Source organism: Drosophila elegans, unplaced genomic scaffold, assembly GCF_018152505.1.
Source record: "Drosophila elegans isolate 14027-0461.03 unplaced genomic scaffold, ASM1815250v1 contig_397, whole genome shotgun sequence".
Classification (NCBI taxonomy): Eukaryota; Metazoa; Arthropoda; class Insecta; order Diptera; family Drosophilidae; genus Drosophila; species Drosophila elegans.
This window is the reverse complement of record NW_024545782.1, coordinates 3139191-3162141: the sequence shown is the minus strand read 5'-3', so window position 1 is coordinate 3162141 and position 22951 is coordinate 3139191. Positions and strand designations below refer to the sequence as shown.

The 22951-nt window shown below is 38.4% G+C and overlaps 3 protein-coding genes across 3 annotated transcripts; 2 read left to right on the top strand and 1 right to left on the bottom strand.

Annotated features, from left to right (window-relative positions):
• Positions 1–5487: 5487 nt before the first annotated feature.
• LOC121467396 (alpha/beta-gliadin clone PW1215-like) lies at positions 5488–7064 on the bottom strand. The gene is made up of 2 exons (XM_041708822.1): positions 6966–7064; positions 5488–5838 (listed from the first exon to the last, which is right to left on the bottom strand). Exons 1-2 carry the CDS (start codon positions 7062–7064, stop codon positions 5488–5490), a joined length of 450 nt encoding a protein of 149 aa, XP_041564756.1.
• Positions 7065–16291: 9227 nt separating this feature from the next.
• Positions 16292–16802, top strand: LOC108135467. Its single transcript, XM_017256209.1, has 2 exons — positions 16292–16390; positions 16450–16802. The coding sequence occupies exon 2, from the start codon at positions 16466–16468 to the stop codon at positions 16622–16624; it is 159 nt and encodes a 52-aa protein (XP_017111698.1). The 5' UTR covers positions 16292–16390; positions 16450–16465; the 3' UTR covers positions 16625–16802.
• A 4618-nt stretch (positions 16803–21420) lies between these two features.
• On the top strand, positions 21421–22873 carry LOC108135466 (leucine-rich repeat extensin-like protein 3). Its single transcript, XM_017256208.1, is given in 3 exon segments — positions 21421–21645; positions 21755–22477; positions 22479–22873. Coding segments are annotated over 3 exon segments (948 nt in total). The 5' UTR covers positions 21421–21642; the 3' UTR covers positions 22701–22873.
• Positions 22874–22951: the final 78 nt, after the last annotated feature.

The following is a 22951-nucleotide window of genomic DNA, read 5'->3' as shown; positions in this document are numbered from 1 at the left end:
CGATCGCAGATAATCATCGCCCAATAACCCGATTACCGAAAGCGGGATTATCGTCATCGGTCGATCTGGTCACACTGACCGGCGCGGAGGCAGCCCCAGTCACTTGCTTTCCGCATAGAGTAAGAATCTATTTGCTTTGCCAGCAAATTTCTCGACGCTGGCGTGACGCCGGTGTTTGAATATATAAGCTGTTCGAACATGTGCGAGCGCGGAGCAACAATAGCTGGTCCGACGCTCGAGATGATGCTGCTGCTGCTGGTGGTGTTGTTTAACAAATTAGATTGAATTTTATATTATTTTAAAAGAAATCTTACCTGTGGTTCCGTGGTGGTGCTGTCCTCAAAGTTGACTTTATCCCGCAGAATCCTCCAAAGTTCGCCGCCCAGACGACTTACCTTCCTAACATTTTCCCCCATTCAAAACGCGAACAATGTCTGGATTTTAAATGTGATTTTATTAACACATTTATATAGTTAATTTTTCCATTGGCTCGCTGATAAAATTCTCGCCCTTCAACGCCTCTTTCACTGCGTCTACTATCGCAGTCTTCAACGTGGTCCGATCCTTGGCTTCCTTCGCCTTACGAATGGCCGCACGTGAGCGGCGGCGCCTCCGGCTTTGATTTCCTTGCTGAAGTCCTCCCCCCTAGAGGTGCAGTCTGCAGATGCTGCGGCGGTGGCGGTGGAAGGGGTGCAGGGAAGTGGGGTTGGGGTTGGGGTTGAGGTGGCTGGTGGTTTGCCACCGAAACCGCATATGGTGGCGGTTGTTGGGGGTATGGGGGGTACGGGAGGTATTGGGGGTATGCCGGGTATACCGGGTAGTGCGGCTGTCCAAAATTATACGGATTCATCTGTAAATAATTTAAAAACTGTAATTTATAACAAAATTTCAAAATTTTACTTACCTTGTTATTGTTTGCGGCACGCGCTCGGAAACCAAAGTGACCAGATAAAATAACAAGAAAGAAAGCAAACTTCGGCAAGCCGAAGTTGAAATACTCTTGCAGCTATTACAAGAATTAAATATTTTTGAAAACATTAAAATTAAGATTTACTTGCGTATATGCTAAAAAACCTTGAAGCTATGATGATTTGCAGCTCTATTATAAGATAGTTATTTTATATATTCTTATTATTTCTATGGGAGCTATATGCTATAGTCGTCCGATTAGGCTCGATCCGACCAATATAGATAGCTTTAAAACTGAGAGACTAGTTTGCGTAGAAACGGACGGACAGACGGACAGATTGACAGACTGACAGACGGACATGGCTAGAACGACTCTCCTAGTGATCCTGATCAAGAATACCTATATATACTTTATAGGGTCGGAGGTGTCTCCTTCACTGCGTTGCAAACTTCTTTCTGAAATTATAATACCCTCTGTAATGGTATAAAAAGTTTAAGGTAGTGAAGGTAGTACTAGCTTCTACTTGAAAATGTCAAATATTTAAAAAATGTAACATAAAAAAACAAATATAATAAAATACAAAAATAACAATATATCTTTGCAATAAACTTAATTCCACCATAATAAAATATAAAACGGATTTTTTTTTATTTGGTTTTATTAGACACATTGAAAGTGCAAATACAAAAGAATAATTATATTATATATTCATCTAGTCTATTAATAGTTATAATTAACATAATTCTTATTATCAAAACACAATACGTTTTGCTAACAAAATATTTAAAATTAACTTATCCTTATATTAAAAATTAACTAAATTCAGTAAAATTTGAATTTAACTCAGACATGAGTGTGTCCTATGTGTACATTGAATTCAGTCCCATGTGGACATTGAGTCAAAAAGTAAAAGACTTTGCTTTCTTACTCAATGCCTATGTGGACATTGAATTCAGTCCCATGTGGATGTTGAATTCGGTCCCAGCCGCTTTCTATGGGAAAACAAGAACAACGTTTTTGTCAACAAAACAAAAAATCATTTGGTCATTTCACTCGCTCTGCCGCATTTCCCATAAGCTGAAAACAGAACAATAAGAGCGAACAGGCCAGCTGCAGAAATTCACCATGGGACCAAATTACAAGTTCGAATCGAACCGTGAGAGACTGAAATTTTCTCCTGTTTTAGTCTAGGTGGCATCACTGGAAAAGTCACTCGAGAGAGCGGCAGAGCAAATGGCGACTCTATACATTATTACTCTATGCATAGAGTAAGAAACTATATAGAGGCACCATTTGCTCTGCCCGCAAATTTCTCGACGCTGGCGTGACGCCGGTGTTTGAACAGTGTGGTGAATATAATCAGCTGTTCGAACATGTGCGAACGACCAGCAACAGTGGCTGGTCCGACGCTCGAGATGATGCTGCTGCTGCTGGTGGTGTTGTTTAGCAAATTAAATTCAATTTTATATTATTTTAAAAGAAATCTTACCTGTGGTTCCGTGGTGCTGTCCTCAAAGTTGACTTTGTCCCGCAGAATCCTCCAAAGTTCGCCGCCCAGACTACTTACCTTCCTAACATTTTCCCCCATTCAAAACGAGAACATTTTCTGGTTTTTAAACGTGGTTTTATTAACACATTTATAAAGTTAACTTCTGCATTGGCTCGCTGATTACTTGCTCGCCCTTCAATGCCTCTTTAACTGCGTCCACTATCCAGTCTGCAATGTGCTCCTCTCCCTAGCTTCCTTCGCCTTACGTATGGCCGCACGTGAGCGGCGGCGCCTCCGGCTTGGATTTGCCTGGCTTTGGCTCCAAATGCTGCGGCGGTGGCGGTGGAAGGGGTGCAGGGAAGTGCGGTTGGGGTTGTGGTTGGGGATGGGGTTGAGGTGGCTGGTAGTATGCCACCGAAACCGCGTATGGGGGCGGTTGTTGGGGGTATGGGAGGTATTGGGGGTATGCGGGGGGTACTGAGGCTGTCCAAAATTATAGGGATTCATCTGTAAATAATTAAAAAACTAATTTATAATAAAATGTCAAAATTTTACTTACCTTTAAGTTCTTTACAGCACGCGCCCGGAAACCAAACCAGATAAAAGAAAAAGTTTAAGGTAGTGCAAAAATTCAGTATTAAACCAAAGACTAGCTTCTACATGAAAATGTCAAATATTTAAAAAATGTAAAAAAAAAACAAATATAATAAAATACAAAAATAACAATACATCTTTGCAACAAACTTAATTCCACCATAATAAATTATATGACGGATTTTTTTTTTTATTTGGTTTTATTAGAAACATTGAAAGTGCAAATACAAAAGAATAATTATATTATATTTCATCTAGTCTTATAATAATTATAATTAACATAATTCTTATTATCAAACAATACGTTGTTTTTCTAACAAAATATTTAAAAGTAACTTATCCTTACATTAAAAATTAATTTAATTCAGTACAATTTGAATTTAACTCAGTCATGATTGGGTCCTATGTGGACATTGAATTCAGTCCCATGTGGACATTGAGTCAAAAAGTAAAAGCCTTTGCTTTCTTACTCAATGCCTATGTGGACATTGAATTCAGCCCCATATGGATGTTGAATTCGGTCCCAGCCGCTTTCTATGAGAAAACAAGAACAACGTTTTTGTCAACAAAGCAAAAATCATTTGGTCATTTCACTCGCTCTGCCGCATTTCCCATAGGCCAGCTGCAGAAATTCACCATGGGGCCAAATTAGAAGTTCGAATCGAACCGTGAGAGACTGAAATTTTCCCCTTTTTTAGTCTAGGTGGCATCACTGGAAAAGTCACTCAAGAGAGCGGCAGAGCAAATTACGACTCTATATATTTATTACTCTATGCCCACACCATAGAGTAAGAAATATATAGAGTATAGAGTAAGAAACTATATAGAGGCACCATTTGCTCAGCCCGCAAATTTCTCGACGCTGGCGTGACGCCGGTGTTTGAACAGTGTGGTGCTGTTCGAACATGTGCGAGCGACCAGCAACAGGATGCAACTGCCGTAAGAGCTGCATGCGAAAGAAGAGTTCAGCTAGTAAGCGCTAAATTCAAAATATTGAACGAGTTTTTGCGCTATTTTGTAAAAACAATGACTTCTCTTTTACTTTTTTTGCCTTTACAATAACTACATACGACTAAACACCGTTGATTGTCAATAAAAGTCCAAAAAAGCGATTCTTTATGACTTAAAACACATAAATTTCAGGTTTTTAAACAAAACGTCCAGGGGTATTGTCTTTAAGCCGATGGTAATTCGATTTCTTCATCCTTTTAGTGATTTCGTTGCAAAATCAGTTTATTTTCTTTTTATCATTTTAACACACTTCGAACATCCAAGCAGATTCCCAGTTAAGTCCAATTGCTTTTGCTGTTTGACGTGACGTCATGTCGAACCTGAAACATCTTCTCAATGCTCGACGTCCACCAATACAATCATCTCTCACACCTATTTTTAACTGTGTGAACTCAAAAATATTTCCGATTCCTACTCAGTATCAATAAAATATTCTCTGTTATTCAGCTGTAATGCTGATTTGAGATATTTTATTGGCATAGAGTAATTATGTTATTGGTTTGATTTGCTTTTTTGAGTTCGATTTGAAAATGAAACAAGAGTTTCGATTTTTAAGATAAGCAAATCTAAATTGCTTAAAAGTATTTAAAAAACATTATTTTGTATAATACAATTTTATTAAAAATATTGAGTAACAAAAAAATTTTAATTTAAAAAAATTAAATATTAATCACTATTGCTTCGTTTTAAGGCTTTTACCCAAATAATCATTTATTTCGTTATGTTTTATGATGATTTTAAGTAAGTTCCACTGTTAAGATATATAAGTCACAATAAATTTTAAATAAATTATGTAGTTTCCTACTCTATGTTAAAATCATGAATAAAAGCAATTATTCAAAACGCGAAACCAAGGCCAAATACACCCGGACGGATTCGACGGAGTTATCGGTCGCCGATAAGCATCGCCAAATAACCCGATTACCCAACACGGGATTATCGTCATCGGCCGATCTGGTCACACTGACCGGTGCCTATATAAGCGGAGGCAGCACCAGACCAGTCACTTGCTTTCCGACGAGTTTCTAGTAAACATCATCAGGGGTGAATATCCGGAAAAACCAAGTAGATCGTTTCTTCTAAAGACCCAAAGACCGACGTATTCGAACGACGGAGGAAGCAGTCTCTTCATAGAGTTAGAAGCTATATAGAGGCAACATTTGCTCTGCCCGCAACTTTCTCGACGCTGGCGTAACGCCGGTATTTGAACAGTGTGGTGAATGAACATGTTCGAACATGTGCTGGTCCGACGCTCGAGATGATGCTGCTGCTGCTGGTGGTGTTGTTCAACAAATTAGATTCAATTTTATATTATTTTAAAAGAAATCTTACCTGTGGTTCCGTGGTGGTGCTGTCCTCAAAGTTGGCTTTATCCCGCAGAATCCTCCAAAGTTCGCCGCCCAGACAACTTACCTTCCTAACATTTTCCCCCATTCAAAACGCGAACAATGTCTTGATTTAAAAATGTGATTTTATTAATTGGCTATATAGCCAATTTTTCCATGGGCTCGCTCATAAGATTGTCGCCCTTCAACGCTTCTTTTACTGCGTCTACTATTGCAGTCTTAAACTTGGCTTCCTTAGCCTTGCGAATGGCCGCATGTGAGCGGCGGCGCCTCCGGCTTTGACTCCCTTGCTGAAGTCCTCCCCCCTGCGGCGGTGGCGGTGGAAGGGGTGCAGGGAAGTGGGGTTGGGGTTGGGGATGGGGTTGAGGTGGCTGGTGGTATGCCACCGAAACCGCATATGGGGGCGGTTGTTGGGGGTACGGGAGGTATTGGGTGTATGCTGGGTATCCGGGGTATACCGGGTAGTGCGGCTGTCCATACGGATTCATCTGTAAATAATTTAAAAACTGTAATTTATAACAAAATTTCAAAATTTTACTTACCTTGTTATTACTCTATGGCACGCGCTTGGAAACCAAAATGACCAGATAAAATAAAAATTTTAAGGTAGTGAAAAAATTCTGTATTAAACCAAAAAACACTAGCTTCTACTTGAAAATGTCAAATATTTAAAAAATGTAAAATAAAAAAACAAATATAATAAAATACAAAAATAACAATATATCTTTGCAACAAACTTAATTCCACCATAATAAAGTATAAAACGGATTTTTTTTATTTGGTTTTATTAGAAACATTGAAAGTGCAAATACAAAAGAATAATTATATTATATATTCATCTAGTCTATTAATAGTTATAATTAACATAATTCTTATTATCAAAACACAATACGTTTTGCTAACAAAATATTTAAAATTAACTTATCCTTATATTACAAATTATTTAAATTCAGTACAATTTGAATTTAACTCAGACATGATTGGGTCCTATGTGGACATTGAATTCAGTCCCATGTGGACATTGAGTCAAAAAGTAAAAGACTTTGCTTTCTTACTCAATGCCTATGTGGACATTGAATTCAGTCCCATGTGGATGTTGAATTCGGTCCCAGCCGCTTTCTATGGAAAAACAAGAACAACGTTTTTGTCAACAAAACAAAAAATCATTTGGACATTTCACTCGCTCTGCCGCATTTCCCATAAGCTGAAAACAGAACAATAAGAGCGAACAGGCCAGCTGCAGAAATTCACCATGGGACCAAATTACAAGTTCGAATCGAACCGTGAGAGACTGAAATTTTCTCCTGTTTTAGTCTAGGTGGCATCATGGAAAAGTCACTCGAGAGAGCGGCAAAGCTAATGGCGACTCTATACATTATTACTCTATGCATAGAGTAAGAAACTATATAGAGGCACCATTTTCTCTGCCCGCAAATTTCTCGACGCTGGCGTGACGCCGGTGTTTGAACAGTATGGTGAATATAATCAGCTGTTCGAACATGTGCGAACGACCAGCAACAGTGGCTGGTCCGACGCTCGAGATGATGCTGCTGCTGCTGGTGGTGTTGTTTAGCAAATTAAATTCAATTTTATATTATTTTAAAAGAAATCTTACCTGTGGTTCCGTGGTGCTGTCCTCAAAGTTGACTTTGTCCCGCAGAATCCTCCAAAGTTCGCCGCCCAGACTACTTACCTTCCTAACATTTTCCCCCATTCAAAACGAGAACATTTTCTGGTTTTTAAACGTGGTTTTATTAACACATTTATAAAGTTAACTTCTGCATTGGCTCGCTGATTACTTGCTCGCCCTTCAATGCCTCTTTAACTGCGTCCACTATCCAGTCTGCAATGTGCTCCTCTCCCTAGCTTCCTTCGCCTTACGTATGGCCGCACGTGAGCGGCGGCGCCTCCGGCTTGGATTTGCCTGGCTTTGGCTCCAAATGCTGCGGCGGTGGCGGTGGAAGGGGTGCAGGGAAGTGCGGTTGGGGTTGTGGTTGGGGATGGGGTTGAGGTGGCTGGTAGTATGCCACCGAAACCGCGTATGGGGGCGGTTGTTGGGGGTATGGGAGGTATTGGGGGTATGCGGGGGGTACTGAGGCTGTCCAAAATTATAGGGATTCATCTGTAAATAATTAAAAAACTAATTTATAATAAAATGTCAAAATTTTACTTACCTTTAAGTTCTTTACAGCACGCGCCCGGAAACCAAACCAGATAAAAGAAAAAGTTTAAGGTAGTGCAAAAATTCAGTATTAAACCAAAGACTAGCTTCTACATGAAAATGTCAAATATTTAAAAAATGTAAAAAAAAAACAAATATAATAAAATACAAAAATAACAATATATCTTTGCAACAAACTTAATTCCACCATAATAAATTATATGACGGATTTTTTTTTTTATTTGGTTTTATTAGAAACATTGAAAGTGCAAATACAAAAGAATAATTATATTATATATTCATCTAGTCTTATAATAATTATAATTAACATAATTCTTATTATCAAACAATACGTTGTTTTTCTAACAAAATATTTAAAAGTAACTTATCCTTACATTAAAAATTAATTTAATTCAGTACAATTTGAATTTAACTCAGTCATGATTGGGTCCTATGTGGACATTGAATTCAGTCCCATGTGGACATTGAGTCAAAAAGTAAAAGCCTTTGCTTTCTTACTCAATGCCTATGTGGACATTGAATTCAGCCCCATATGGATGTTGAATTCGGTCCCAGCCGCTTTCTATGAGAAAACAAGAACAACGTTTTTGTCAACAAAGCAAAAATCATTTGGTCATTTCACTCGCTCTGCCGCATTTCCCATAGGCCAGCTGCAGAAATTCACCATGGGGCCAAATTAGAAGTTCGAATCGAACCGTGAGAGACTGAAATTTTCCCCTTTTTTAGTCTAGGTGGCATCACTGGAAAAGTCACTCAAGAGAGCGGCAGAGCAAATTACGACTCTATATATTTATTACTCTATGCCCACACCATAGAGTAAGAAATATATAGAGTATAGAGTAAGAAACTATATAGAGGCACCATTTGCTCAGCCCGCAAATTTCTCGACGCTGGCGTGACGCCGGTGTTTGAACAGTGTGGTGCTGTTCGAACATGTGCGAGCGACCAGCAACAGGATGCAACTGCCGTAAGAGCTGCATGCGAAAGAAGAGTTCAGCTAGTAAGCGCTAAATTCAAAATATTGAACGAGTTTTTGCGCTATTTTGTAAAAACAATGACTTCTCTTTTACTTTTTTTGCCTTTACAATAACTACATACGACTAAACACCGTTGATTGTCAATAAAAGTCCAAAAAAGCGATTCTTTATGACTTAAAACACATAAATTTCAGGTTTTTAAACAAAACGTCCAGGGGTATTGTCTTTAAGCCGATGGTAATTCGATTTCTTCATCCTTTTAGTGATTTCGTTGCAAAATCAGTTTATTTTCTTTTTATCATTTTAACACACTTCGAACATCCAAGCAGATTCCCAGTTAAGTCCAATTGCTTTTGCTGTTTGACGTGACGTCATGTCGAACCTGAAACATCTTCTCAATGCTCGACGTCCACCAATACAATCATCTCTCACACCTATTTTTAACTGTGTGAACTCAAAAATATTTCCGATTCCTACTCAGTATCAATAAAATATTCTCTGTTATTCAGCTGTAATGCTGATTTGAGATATTTTATTGGCATAGAGTAATTATGTTATTGGTTTGATTTGCTTTTTTGAGTTCGATTTGAAAATGAAACAAGAGTTTCGATTTTTAAGATAAGCAAATCTAAATTGCTTAAAAGTATTTAAAAAACATTATTTTGTATAATACAATTTTATTAAAAATATTGAGTAACAAAAAAATTTTAATTTAAAAAAATTAAATATTAATCACTATTGCTTCGTTTTAAGGCTTTTACCCAAATAATCATTTATTTCGTTATGTTTTATGATGATTTTAAGTAAGTTCCACTGTTAAGATATATAAGTCACAATAAATTTTAAATAAATTATGTAGTTTCCTACTCTATGTTAAAATCATGAATAAAAGCAATTATTCAAAACGCGAAACCAAGGCCAAATACACCCGGACGGATTCGACGGAGTTATCGGTCGCCGATAAGCATCGCCAAATAACCCGATTACCCAACACGGGATTATCGTCATCGGCCGATCTGGTCACACTGACCGGTGCCTATATAAGCGGAGGCAGCACCAGACCAGTCACTTGCTTTCCGACGAGTTTCTAGTAAACATCATCAGGGGTGAATATCCGGAAAAACCAAGTAGATCGTTTCTTCTAAAGACCCAAAGACCGACGTATTCGAACGACGGAGGAAGCAGTCTCTTCATAGAGTTAGAAGCTATATAGAGGCAACATTTGCTCTGCCCGCAACTTTCTCGACGCTGGCGTAACGCCGGTATTTGAACAGTGTGGTGAATGAACATGTTCGAACATGTGCTGGTCCGACGCTCGAGATGATGCTGCTGCTGCTGGTGGTGTTGTTCAACAAATTAGATTCAATTTTATATTATTTTAAAAGAAATCTTACCTGTGGTTCCGTGGTGGTGCTGTCCTCAAAGTTGGCTTTATCCCGCAGAATCCTCCAAAGTTCGCCGCCCAGACAACTTACCTTCCTAACATTTTCCCCCATTCAAAACGCGAACAATGTCTTGATTTAAAAATGTGATTTTATTAATTGGCTATATAGCCAATTTTTCCATGGGCTCGCTCATAAGATTGTCGCCCTTCAACGCTTCTTTTACTGCGTCTACTATTGCAGTCTTAAACTTGGCTTCCTTAGCCTTGCGAATGGCCGCATGTGAGCGGCGGCGCCTCCGGCTTTGACTCCCTTGCTGAAGTCCTCCCCCTGCGGCGGTGGCGGTGGAAGGGGGTGCAGGGAAGTGGGGTTGGGGTTGGGGATGGGGTTGAGGTGGCTGGTGGTATGCCACCGAAACCGCATATGGGGGCGGTTGTTGGGGGTACGTGAGGTATTGGGTGTATGCTGGGTATCCGGGGTATACCGGGTAGTGCGGCTGTCCATACGGATTCATCTGTAAATAATTTAAAAACTGTAATTTATAACAAAATTTCAAAATTTTACTTACCTTGTTATTACTCTATGGCACGCGCTTGGAAACCAAAATGACCAGATAAAATAAAAATTTTAAGGTAGTGAAAAAATTCTGTATTAAACCAAAAAACACTAGCTTCTACTTGAAAATGTCAAATATTTAAAAAATGTAAAATAAAAAAAAAATATAATAAAATACAAAAATAACAATATATCTTTGCAACAAACTTAATTCCACCATAATAAAGTATAAAACGGATTTTTTTTATTTGGTTTTATTAGAAACATTGAAAGTGCAAATACAAAAGAATAATTATATTATATATTCATCTATTAATATTTATAATTAATAGTTATAATTAATAGTTATAATTAACATAATTCTTATTATCAAAACACAATACGTTTTGCTAACAAAATATTTAAAATTAACTTATCCTTATATTACAAATTATTTAAATTCAGTACAATTTGAATTTAACTCAGACATGATTGGGTCCTATGTGGACATTGAATTCAGTCCCATGTGGACATTGAGTCAAAAAGTAAAAGACTTTGCTTTCTTACTCAATGCCTATGTGGACATTGAATTCAGTCCCATGTGGATGTTGAATTCGGTCCCAGCCGCTTTCTATGGAAAAACAAGAACAACGTTTTTGTCAACAAAACAAAAAATCATTTGGACATTTCACTCGCTCTGCCGCATTTCCCATAAGCTGAAAACAGAACAATAAGAGCGAACAGGCCAGCTGCAGAAATTCACCATGGGACCAAATTACAAGTTCGAATCGAACCGTGAGAGACTGAAATTTTCTCCTGTTTTAGTCTAGGTGGCATCATGGAAAAGTCACTCGAGAGAGCGGCAAAGCTAATGGCGACTCTATACATTATTACTCTATGCATAGAGTAAGAAACTATATAGAGGCACCATTTTCTCTGCCCGCAAATTTCTCGACGCTGGCGTGACGCCGGTGTTTGAACAGTGTGGTGAATATAATCAGCTGTTCGAACATGTGCGAACGACCAGCAACAGTGGCTGGTCCGACGCTCGAGATGATGCCATAGAGTAATAATGTATAGAGTCGCCATTTGCTCTGCCGCTCTCTCGAGTGACTTTTCCATGATGCCACCTAGACTAAAACAGGAGAAAATTTCAGTCTCTCACGGTTCGATTCGAACTTGTAATTTGGTCCCATGGTGAATTTCTGCAGCTGGCCTGTTCGCTCTTATTGTTCTGTTTTCAGCTTATGGGAAATGCGGCAGAGCGAGTGAAATGACCAAATGATTTTTTGTTTTGTTGACAAAAACGTTGTTCTTGTTTTTCCATAGAAAGCGGCTGGGACCGAATTCAACATCCACATGGGACTGAATTCAATGTCCACATAGGCATTGAGTAAGAAAGCAAAGTCTTTTACTTTTTGACTCAATGTCCACATGGGACTGAATTCAATGTCCACATAGGACCCAATCATGTCTGAGTTAAATTCAAATTGTACTGAATTTAAATAATTTGTAATATAAGGATAAGTTAATTTTAAATATTTTGTTAGCAAAACGTATTGTGTTTTGATAATAAGAATTATGTTAATTATAACTATTAATAGACTAGATGAATATATAATATAATTATTCTTTTGTATTTGCACTTTCAATGTTTCTAATAAAACCAAATAAAAAAAAATCCGTTTTATACTTTATTATGGTGGAATTAAGTTTGTTGCAAAGATATATTGTTATTTTTGTATTTTATTATATTTGTTTTTTTATTTTACATTTTTTAAATATTTGACATTTTCAAGTAGAAGCTAGTGTTTTTTGGTTTAATACAGAATTTTTTCACTACCTTAAACTTTTTATTTTATCTGGTCATTTTGGTTTCCAAGCGCGTGCCATAGAGTAATAACAAGGTAAGTAAAATTTTGAAATTTTGTTATAAATTACAGTTTTTAAATTATTTACAGATGAATCCGTATGGACAGCCGCACTACCCGGTATACCCCGGATACCCAGCATACACCCAATACCTCCCGTACCCCCAACAACCGCCCCCATATGCGGTTTCGGTGGCATACCACCAGCCACCTCAACCCCATCCCCAACCCCAACCCCACTTCCCTGCACCCCTTCCACCGCCACCGCCGCAGGGGGGAGGACTTCAGCAAGGGAGTCAAAGCCGGAGGCGCCGCCGCTCACATGCGGCCATTCGCAAGGCTAAGGAAGCCAAGTTTAAGACTGCAATAGTAGACGCAGTAAAAGAAGCGTTGAAGGGCGACAATCTTATGAGCGAGCCCATGGAAAAATTGGCTATATAGCCAATTAATAAAATCACATTTTTAAATCAAGACATTGTTCGCGTTTTGAATGGGGGAAAATGTTAGGAAGGTAAGTTGTCTGGGCGGCGAACTTTGGAGGATTCTGCGGGATAAAGCCAACTTTGAGGACAGCACCACCACGGAACCACAGGTAAGATTTCTTTTAAAATAATATAAAATTGAATCTAATTTGTTGAACAACACCACCAGCAGCAGCAGCATCATCTCGAGCGTCGGACCAGCACATGTTCGAACATGTTCATTCACCACACTGTTCAAATACCGGCGCTACGCCAGCGTCGAGAAAGTTGCGGGCAGAGCAAATGTTGCCTCTATATAGCTTCTAACTCTATGAAGAGACTGCTTCCTCCGTCGTTCGAATACGTCGGTCTTTGGGTCTTTAGAAGAAACGATCTACTTGGTTTTTCCGGATATTCACCCCTGATGATGTTCACTCGAAACTCGTCGGAAAGCAAGTGACTGGTCTGGTGCTGCCTCCGCTTATATAGGCACCGGTCAGTGTGACCAGATCGGCCGATGACGATAATCCCGCGTTGGGTAATCGGGTTATTTGGCGATGCTTATCGGCGACCGATAACTCCGTCGAATCCGTCCGGGTGTTGTTGGCCTTGGTTTCGCGTTTTGAATAATTGCTTTTATTCATGATTTTAAATTCGTTTCGTTTTGATTTGTGACAATTCAAAAGTTAACAAACCCAGATCAGCTTTTCGTGTCATTCACATGTCAGAGTAGCATTAGCTAAATTCTAAATGCGCCAATGGAATCAGGCACATTAAAAAATTCGCATGTGGAAAGTTTTTCCTCTGCCACCGATTTTTCCACTGATCTTGGCCATCGTGACCATGGTCAAGCTTTTTGGCCCGCAGGTCAAATGGAAGTGAATAGCTTCGCATTCGCATTTGTTAATTTAATTATATTCAAAGGCATTTCCCTTAAATCCGCTGACTTGGCCAAAATGCATCTCTCGTTACCTTTGACACTACTCTGAAAATTTCGCGATTTGTAATGCTTGGTCGAGATATATAAAGATATATATATATATAATACGTTAAAGACAATGAATTATTTTCTTCATTGCGTTGCAAACTTGATGGAAATCTGAATACCCTCTACAAGGGTATAAAAACCACTTTATTTGCTTAGTATTAGTCATCACTTTAATTAATTTAATTTAAATCTGAAAACGTTATACGAACGATCGAATAACTGAGGTAAAAATCATCATAGTTAAAAGGTTTTTTAAAAACATACGCATATGTATAAAATGTTTAAGATTTAGATGTTTTAAAAAATATTCATTTATGCAAAAGATGCTAGGGTAACTTTGGGTTGCAGAAGTTTACTTCTCTTCTGGTTTAATTTTTTTTTTCAATTTTGATCTTTTTATTATAAAAATACTCCAATTCGGTGTTCTCTCCATAATCGGCGCCGTCAAAAGTCTCATATGCAAATTCTGATTCGCATAATATAAGGGCAATGACTTCATATATTTTTAATTGCGCCTCCTAAAATTGGCCTCTCACTCCTTTTAATTGAAAGGACACATTTGGATGTCCAACAGATTTTCGTTTTGCCTTTACTTTGCTTTTATTTCCAATTAAATTAAAGATAGGACTTTCTTCCATTCATTTCGATCATATTATACTTTTGTAATAAATTGCAATAAATTTACGAAAAACATTCACTCTTTCTCCCTTAAAGCCGTTTCATTAAAATCAAGAATGCTGGTATCAATTTCCTCATTTTCCTTGTCGCGACTGCCCGTTTGCTTACGCCACACTTCCATATTGCTTTCTAAAAATTAAATTTCGCAAAACGTCGCAGAAGCGCACATTTAGCTTTGTTTTTTGAAATCAGGAATTGGTGGCTCTACAAAATGGACATAGACCCTCAATGAACAAACCTGAACATCTTTTTAAGACTTATTTTAAAGTTGAATTTTTATTACAATAGCTCATAGACACCACGTTCAAAATTTACAAATTTTATTACAAACCTGTTTACTTAATTTCCATTTAAAATTCAAACGTTTTAAGTTGTTTCGTTGGAGAATTATAAAATTTAAATTGCACCTCAAAAGTAAGTGAAATGTTAAAACTTGTTGTTCGTTTGCAACAACCGAATTTGACACCCTATTAAAACAGACTGGAAAGTCATGTTAACAATTGCCGTATGTAACATATCAGTTTCATTTATACTTAATACGTTGGCATTTAAAAAAAAAGCACATTAAGCCAAAAAAAAGGGTCAAATTCCCCATAGTACATTGCCAATGTGGAGCAGAAGACGCTGCCGTATGTCCATGAGTGCAAGACTGCCATGTAGAGCTTCTTCTATGCCTAAATCGCGAAAAAGGTGCAAAGACTAAGATTATTAAGCTCTTCTTTATAAAAATGGTATAATGATAATTATCTAAACTAGTGTTTCGATGATCAAACTGCGGAATCGAAAGTCTCCTCGAGGAAATAGCACTCAATCGTCACAAGCGGAGTTGTTGATCTAAATGTTGTATTTTTTTAAGGGTGATCCTTGATCAGCATCACAAGGAGAGTCGGTCAAGCCAAGTCCGCCCGGCCGTCCGTTTCTACGTAATCAAGTCTCTCAGGCTCGGGAATGTTTCCTTCACTGCATTGCAAACTTCTGACTGAAATTATAATACCCTCTGTAAGGGTATAAAAATATTTAATACCTATAATAATATCGCTCACAGATCTTGTTGCGCCCCTACGATTTATCACTTTTTTTTGCGGCCAAGCAAATTGACCCACCCTAATGTATATAAAGGGTGATTTTTTAAGAGCTTTCCTACTTTAAAAAGAAAAAAACACATTCAGAAATATTAATGAATCTTGATTTGAATCGATAGTATGGTCAATATAATTTAATGTTTAAAGATAATTTCATTTAAATGTTGGTCGCGACTTCGCCCTAAATGCTCCATCCGCTTAGTACAATTTTGGCATACTCTTTCCAACATTTCTGCCGGTATCTCGCTCATGAAAGCTTCGATGTTGGCTTCCAATGCTCCAATTGTTGCGGGATCGTCCCTATAGACATGAGCCTTGACATGGCCCCACAAATAATAATCTGAGGGCGAACGCACCTCTTAGTTGGTCCATTGTTTAATGTGCTGTGTTGAATGTGGCACCATCTTGTTGGAACCACATGTTATGCAGGCTAAACTCTTCCATGTTGGGCAAAAAAGAGCTATCATTGCACGGTATCGCTCTCCATTCACCATTCATCATCTTTGAAGAATTACGGCCCAATGAACTTTCTTAACCGATCACTCATTTTGATAGTAAAATTTAATAATTTGCAACCGTTGTTCGTTTGTTAAACGATTCATGGTTAAATTATAAGCCTAGCTAAAAATATTTAGCAGGGTTACAAGACAAAAACTAGCGCTAACTGTAAAAACTAGGGTTGCCAAAAAGAAAGTTGCTAAACAATAACCCTTTATTTACTACAGAAAGGTATGCCTTGAAATATGAATCAAGCTAAAGTACTTTTTAACGCTGTTTCCTAAACATATCTAGGTTAGTTGAACATTGGAATTCGAACCCTTTGGACAGTTACGAGACGACAAAAATTTAAATTTTAGTTTTATTTTTCCGTGCTAAGCAATTACCGTGAGTTGATTTGTTTTTTTTTGTGTGTTTCTATTTTGTCCTAATATTTATTTTTGTAGGACAAAGCAAATCACCATGTGCAGCTATCCCTGCTATCCTTGCGCCGCTTTGTGTCCCTGCGGAGGTAGTGGACCAAGTGGATTCTACGATCCTTGTTTTGGCCCCTACAACGGTCCTTTTAACTCTTGGTGTGGGGCAAGCGGTCCTGGTTTCTGGCGGGGTGGTTGCTGCTAATTTTTGTCGTGGGTTGCAGGACCAAAATGAAGTCTTAGCAGCTTTAGTTGCTTGCACAAAATTGGAACCGTCAAACAAACTCTACTCCTAAAATATTAATTTCCAGTCGAATCTCTTACAATGGCTTAAAACGGAAAAATAAAAATGTCAAGGACGTAATCTTCTTTGTATCAACTAATTGCTTTTTTTCATTCAGAATCTTGGCTGTGCTTTTCGATCAACATAATAACATGTTCTAACATGTGAAAGACTTTCACGCTTTGATATCGGCTTTTGATTCTATATTATAGGGAAGCTCTTCCTTCTATCTGCTACAGTTTTCAAGGAATTTATTATATCTTTTACTCTGAGAGTTGGTCATCGTTTAAAATGAACTTCTAAAATAAAAGATGCAATAAACCAAGTCTGTAAATGACGTGATAGACTTTTATGATTTGTGGGCGTGGCTCCGTTTTGAAATAAAGACTAGACGTTTTGGCTTGAAAATGCTTCGTCCAAGTTCCAATTTTATATTCTGGACCTACTTAGAAGTCGACCTTTTTATTGAACAAAACTATGAAAAGCAGTTTCGTAAGGTCAATAATACAAACCAATTTTTTGTTTATTTAGCCGTGGAAAATTAAAGTTATAAATTACAAGTTATAATTTGGCCCGATCCTTGTGAAGTTGTAACAGGACCGAGTATGACTTGGGACTGTGAAATTACATGGAACTGGAATTGAAAAACATTTCGTAATTTTTTTTTTAGCGATTAAGATCCCGGGCTCAAGCCCCAGACAAAGTTATCAATTTATTATTTTTATGTGGCGCAACCACCTAATGCATTTTCGAATCCTAAGGACTCGTTTCGAATCCCGGTTAGGTCGACTTGCAGTGAACAAAATAAGTTTACTTTTCTGTTTCCTTTACTTTATCATGTTCCCTATCATTCTAATTTCATATGGGATCAAAGAGAGAAAGAGACAAATAACATTATTTTGCAAAACCTAAACTAAGAAACTTTTATACTTCCATAAAGAATTTTTCGTAGTCAAACCAATATCTTTCGCACTTTTTTCAAGCACTTTTGAGAACTTGGACTGATGACGTTCATTCCCAAATGTAGAACTTCGGTATTGAATAATTCGTACTTGAATATTACCTTTCATACTTTAATCAACAAAATTCGAATTTAACCTACTTTTGACACCGTTCGTACATGATTTGACACCGAAATTCTGAATTTTTTATGTGTACAGATGTGTCTTTGACAATGACCGCCATATAACAGTCTCGATTTCCAATCTTTGCCTATTCATAAGAAATAGGCAAAATAACAAATGTTTTAAGTGTAAGTAAATATTTAAATATTTACATTACATGTTATAAGCGAAATTTATGTAGATTAAATTATAAATTATTCTGTAGCATTGTTACATGCTATTAATCATAAAATATATTCATTTTCAAATTCTCATTATTTATATATTTATTATATTTGTTCCCTGAAGCTATTGAAGCTATATTCGGAAAAATTCAATTTTGGAGGCGACGACTCTAATTATTGTGGATTATAATCCTAATTCTAAAAACGAAAGTTGCGATGGAAGCTCTGATAGCGATTGATTTGTATTTCTTTTCATTTCGTAATAAATGTTTCCTATTAATTTTTGTAATCAGTGACCCAAAAAAACTTATATTATGAATTTCAGCAAAAACGTTAAGTTTTTGAGACAAAATGGCCGCCATTTTGGGTCCGCCATTTCGAACTTTTCATTTTCATAACCAGCGACCCAAAAAATTATAAATCAAAAAAATTTGATAACAATCTATTAACCTTTTGGCCAGTAAATCGGACTTCTTGCCGAATGAGAACATTTAAAAAGTGGTTTCTATAATTTTTCTTCACAAAATTTGATAACAGATGATAACGACTTTTTTAGGACGTTAAAAGGTGTTTTTTTATATCAAAACTTTTTGTTTGAAGTACAGTCAAAGTAATCCAATATTATTACCATGATTAAAAAATTTAACTCTTAGCTACACTTATTTTATTTTAACAAATTACGTTTGGTAAGACTTGAAAGCTTAACTAATAAGAAAGGAAGCAAACTTTTCAGCTTTTTCAAACATGACTCCCCTGGTGATGCTGATCAAGAATATATATACCTATAGGATCGGAAATGTCTCCTTCACTGCTTTGCAAACTACTGACTTTGCAAGGGTGTAAAAATAATGTAATATGATGCATATTTAAAGTAACTAAAAAGCGCAACGAATGAAAATCAAAGCGAAAAATATTTAAATTGAGAACAAAATATTTGGGTTTTTTACAAGTGTACTACCTACCTCCAATAAGTATACAATAAATATTCAAGAAAATATTTAATATAACACACAGAACATCTTTAACCAAAAAAAAATAATATCAAACGTCCTCTTTAACTGTTTTTTTTTGTTTTTATTTAAAAATTAAATAAAACTGTTATTGAATCATATTGACTTTGTCATTTTTTTTTTTTTTATCTGTTTATTATTTTTATCTGTTTAAATTTAATTAGTTTATCTGGCTGCTGTTTAGCGTCGCAAATAAGCCCATTAGCAGCTTTGGTTGCTTTACTCCACCAAAAGCTCACCATTAAGCTCAGATTAACTTTTTGGTGGACACAACTAATTAGAGGCAAAGATATCAAAGCTCTGTTCGGCCACTAAATTTAAATAATTTATTGGGCAATATTTAAAATGATCGATTGCGCATATATGCTAATTCAAGAGCCTGCAGTCCATATGGTATTTTTACATTTTTAATCGTTTTTTGATCGGCAAAGCATTCTTGGTATACAGCAATCGAAATTGGCATTCGTTTGGTGTGCATAAATTGGTTATTTTAGTTTGGTTTTTGTTAAATGTGGTTCGCTAATTGGTTAATTAAGTTGGACCTGGGGCAAAAAGTATCAACGAAGATATATTTTTATGCAAGCCAAGCCATTTTTTGTCGCTGTGCGAATTTTTTTTAAATGGCATAATTAAAACGGATAACGCCTCTTTTGTTGGCCATCTGCCTCCTCTTTTTCGTACAAAATTTGTTTGAAGTAGGCTAAGCAAATTCGCTATCCCTCATGAATAGATTTCTTTTAAGTGAAAGATGCTTTAAGAGGCTGCATTCATGCATTAAACATTAACCAATATGCAGCTTCGATTAGTTTATACAACAATAAACAAAGCGCAGACATGGGACGTCTGAAGGTCGTACACAAAAAAAAAAATCATAATCATATCTGTGACACATAAAGATGTTTAACAAATTCAACATTAACTTGAAACGTGATCTTATTTTATTGGAAAATGATTCCGAAATAATAATCAAGCTTAATAAATCTATTAATATTAACCGAAATCTCGCAAAAATTATGGAGTAAGTACTTTTTGATTTATCATATTATGTTCACCAACTTTTTTTCTCAGTTTTTGCTCTAGTTAATGGCTTTGATACACGACCGATCAAAAAGAGATGTCGAAGATTGAGAAAAGTGCCACCTCACGATTGGGCAAAAAACTGGCAAATAGCTCGGCCAAAAAATGCGAAAAGAGCGAGAAAAAGTCATTTAATTGAAATTAATATGATCTTTCGAAAACACTTAAACTCCAGCTGGGCTGCTTCACAATCGAAGCAATCGAATAAAGGCACTGCAAACGCCCACCAGCGGCTAAGATTTCATTAGTTACAAGTTCACTGGGGCTGAGGTTTAAGCCGAGCTTAAATCCTTGAGCCGCGCTTGGTCAAGCGTGTAGTTTGGCCATTAGCACTGGCTAATAGGCAAACAAACTAATTTCCGCTAACTGCGGCAGCGAGCGTGGATCAGTTGACCTTTGACATTAACCGGCACCGACGGAGGCCCTTTAATCGCTGCGTGGCCCGCTGTCGCGCATGCAAATGAGTGTTGGTGGTCGGACACTCAATCAGTTGTGCCTCGCGGCTTGCCTGCCCTATTGACATTGCCAAACCCATCCAAATCTACCGATAACGATGAGCGCTTACCGGCGACCAGCCACGGCCTTAACCCTTTCCTGGGCAGTGTGAAGTGCACCTGTGCTTTCCCACAAAATCCCATTGGTTCGAATTTTTTTTTTTAATAAATAAGTAAGACATTAGCACATAAGTATGTTTTGGTTATCGAGCAATTCACAGCGAGCATCTAATTAATATACATTTCTTTAGTTTTTGAACATTTTTTTAGTTTACGACTGGCTTAGGTTAACTTTTTATTACCCATGGTATAATACATTATTAATTTCCAAAATATCAAGGGTCTTGAGTTTTAAATTCAAAACGAAAGAACATTTTGTATCCATTATCAAATTTATTTTATGTGCCAATTCGAAGTATTAAAGATCAGTTGCAAACTTTTTTTCCTAGATTTTGCAGAGTTGCATTTTATAAGGAAAATCGTAATTTACTAGCAATTCGAATTGTAATAGTCTTTAGATGTCAATCGAAAAGTCTATATTTTAAAGTTTTCGATAAATTTACAAAATGTATATTTAAGAGATAATTTAAGTGCTCTTTAAACAAGTAAAAGCACAGTCGAATAGTGTGATGCACTAAGCAAGATCTGGAAATGGTCTGATAAAGCCATAAACTAACTTCTTAAATATGGGAAACTGTCCGCATTGCCAAAAAGCATAAAACTAAATAAACAAAAAAAATTTACATTTTTATTACTTGTAAATATAAGATAGAAAAACAAAGGCCTTACAAAGCTATAATGAATTCCGCTCGCCCCAACACCCAGCGCAGGGTTAACGATCCACTGCTCTACTCTCTTCATAACTTCATAACCGGCTGGCTCTTCTCTGACGAAAAGAAGCCCAGCGAAGGCACGAAGACAGGCAAACAGCTGGCCCAATCTTCTTGGGCTTTTGGTATAAAAGTGCCGGCCCATCTGCAAGTGGTCATCATTCAGCTTCAGCGTCTCACGACCAGAGCTTACCAAAGCCAATCCAACGAACTTCAAGTGTCAGCCAACAAATCAACAACAATGGTGAGTACACTGCCCACTGCCCAATGGTTACTGGTCACAAGCCGATCAAGTTACCCGACGACCTTGGTCAACTTTGTCTCACCTTGACCATCAATTCCGCTCATTCCAGAAACTCTTCGTCTTCGCTGTGTGCGCCATTGCCGTGGTCTCCGCCGACGTGTCCCATCTCAACCTGGGCGGTGGCAATGGCTACAGCTACAACAAGCCCACGCCGACCTTCAACTTCCACTCGGCTCCTGCTCCGGCTGCGGCTCCGGCTCCTGCTTACCTGCCCCCCGCCCAGGAGGTGATCTCTGCGCCTGCCCCAGCTCCAGTCTACTCTGCTCCTGCTCCTGCTCCCGCTCCAGTCTACTCTGCTCCTGCCCCGGCACCCGCTCCAGTCTACTCCGCTCCTGCCCCGGCTCCGGTCTACTCTGCCCCTGTGTCTGAGTACCTGCCCCCCGTTCAGGACATCCCTGCTCCAGCTCCAGCTCCCGTCTACTCGGCTCCTGCCCCAGCTCCAGTTTACTCTGCTCCTGCTCCTGCTCCAGTTTACTCTGCTCCTGCCCCAGCTCCCGCTCCAGTCTACTCTGCTCCTGCTCCAGCTCCAGTCTACTCTGCTCCAGAGCCCGAGTACCTGCCTCCTGTCCAGGACATCCCAGCTCCAGCTCCAGCTCCAGTCTACTCGGCTCCTGCTCCAGCTCCAGTCTACTCTGCTCCTGCTCCAGCTCCAGTTTACTCTGCTCCTGCTCCAGCTCCAGTTCAGGACTACCTGCCGCCCGTCCAGGACATCCCAGCTCCAGCCCCTGTGTACTCTGCTCCTGCTCCAGCTCCGGTTTACTCTGCTCCTGCCCCCCGCTCCGGTGTACTCCGCTCCTGCCCCCGCTCCTGAGTACCTGCCCCCAGTGCAGGACATCCCGGCACCGGCCCCGGCCCCAGTCTACTCCGCCCCAGCTCCCGCTCCGGTTTACTCCGCCCCTGCTCCAGCCCCCGCACCAGTCTACTCCGCCCCTGCTCCAGCTCCCGTGGAGTCGGGCTACCACTACAACGTGCCCGCCAAGCGTTTCCGCTTCTAAGGGGCAGCAGGTGGACTCAGATGGAGCCACAGCCACAGGCACAGCCATTCAAGCGGTGACAGCTTGTTAAATTAACAAGCGCCGTCGCCCATTGTTGTTGAATATTTGTTGTTACGCAAAGTTCCCGTTGAGATTTTAGCTAATAAATAAACATAAAAATATTAAAATGTAAACACAAGCGCTGTTAATTGCAAATGGATCGATCGATCGATCGGGCGAAGGGGCGAAGGGGTTCAGCACAGAGTTGCGCG

What these genes read in the sequence shown, in the direction of transcription:
- LOC121467396 (XM_041708822.1), bottom strand. Translation starts at nt 7,064, where the DNA reads ATGGGGGAAAATGTTAGGAAGGTAAGTAGTCTGGGCGGCGAACTTTGG. An exon ending in ACAGCACCACGGAACCACAG is followed by an intron (nt 5,839 to 6,965) that starts GTAAGATTTCTT and finishes AATTATTTACAG; the next exon opens with ATGAATCCGTATGGACAGCC.
- LOC108135467 (XM_017256209.1), top strand. Translation starts at nt 16,466, where the DNA reads ATGTGCAGCTATCCCTGCTATCCTTGCGCCGCTTTGTGTCCCTGCGGA.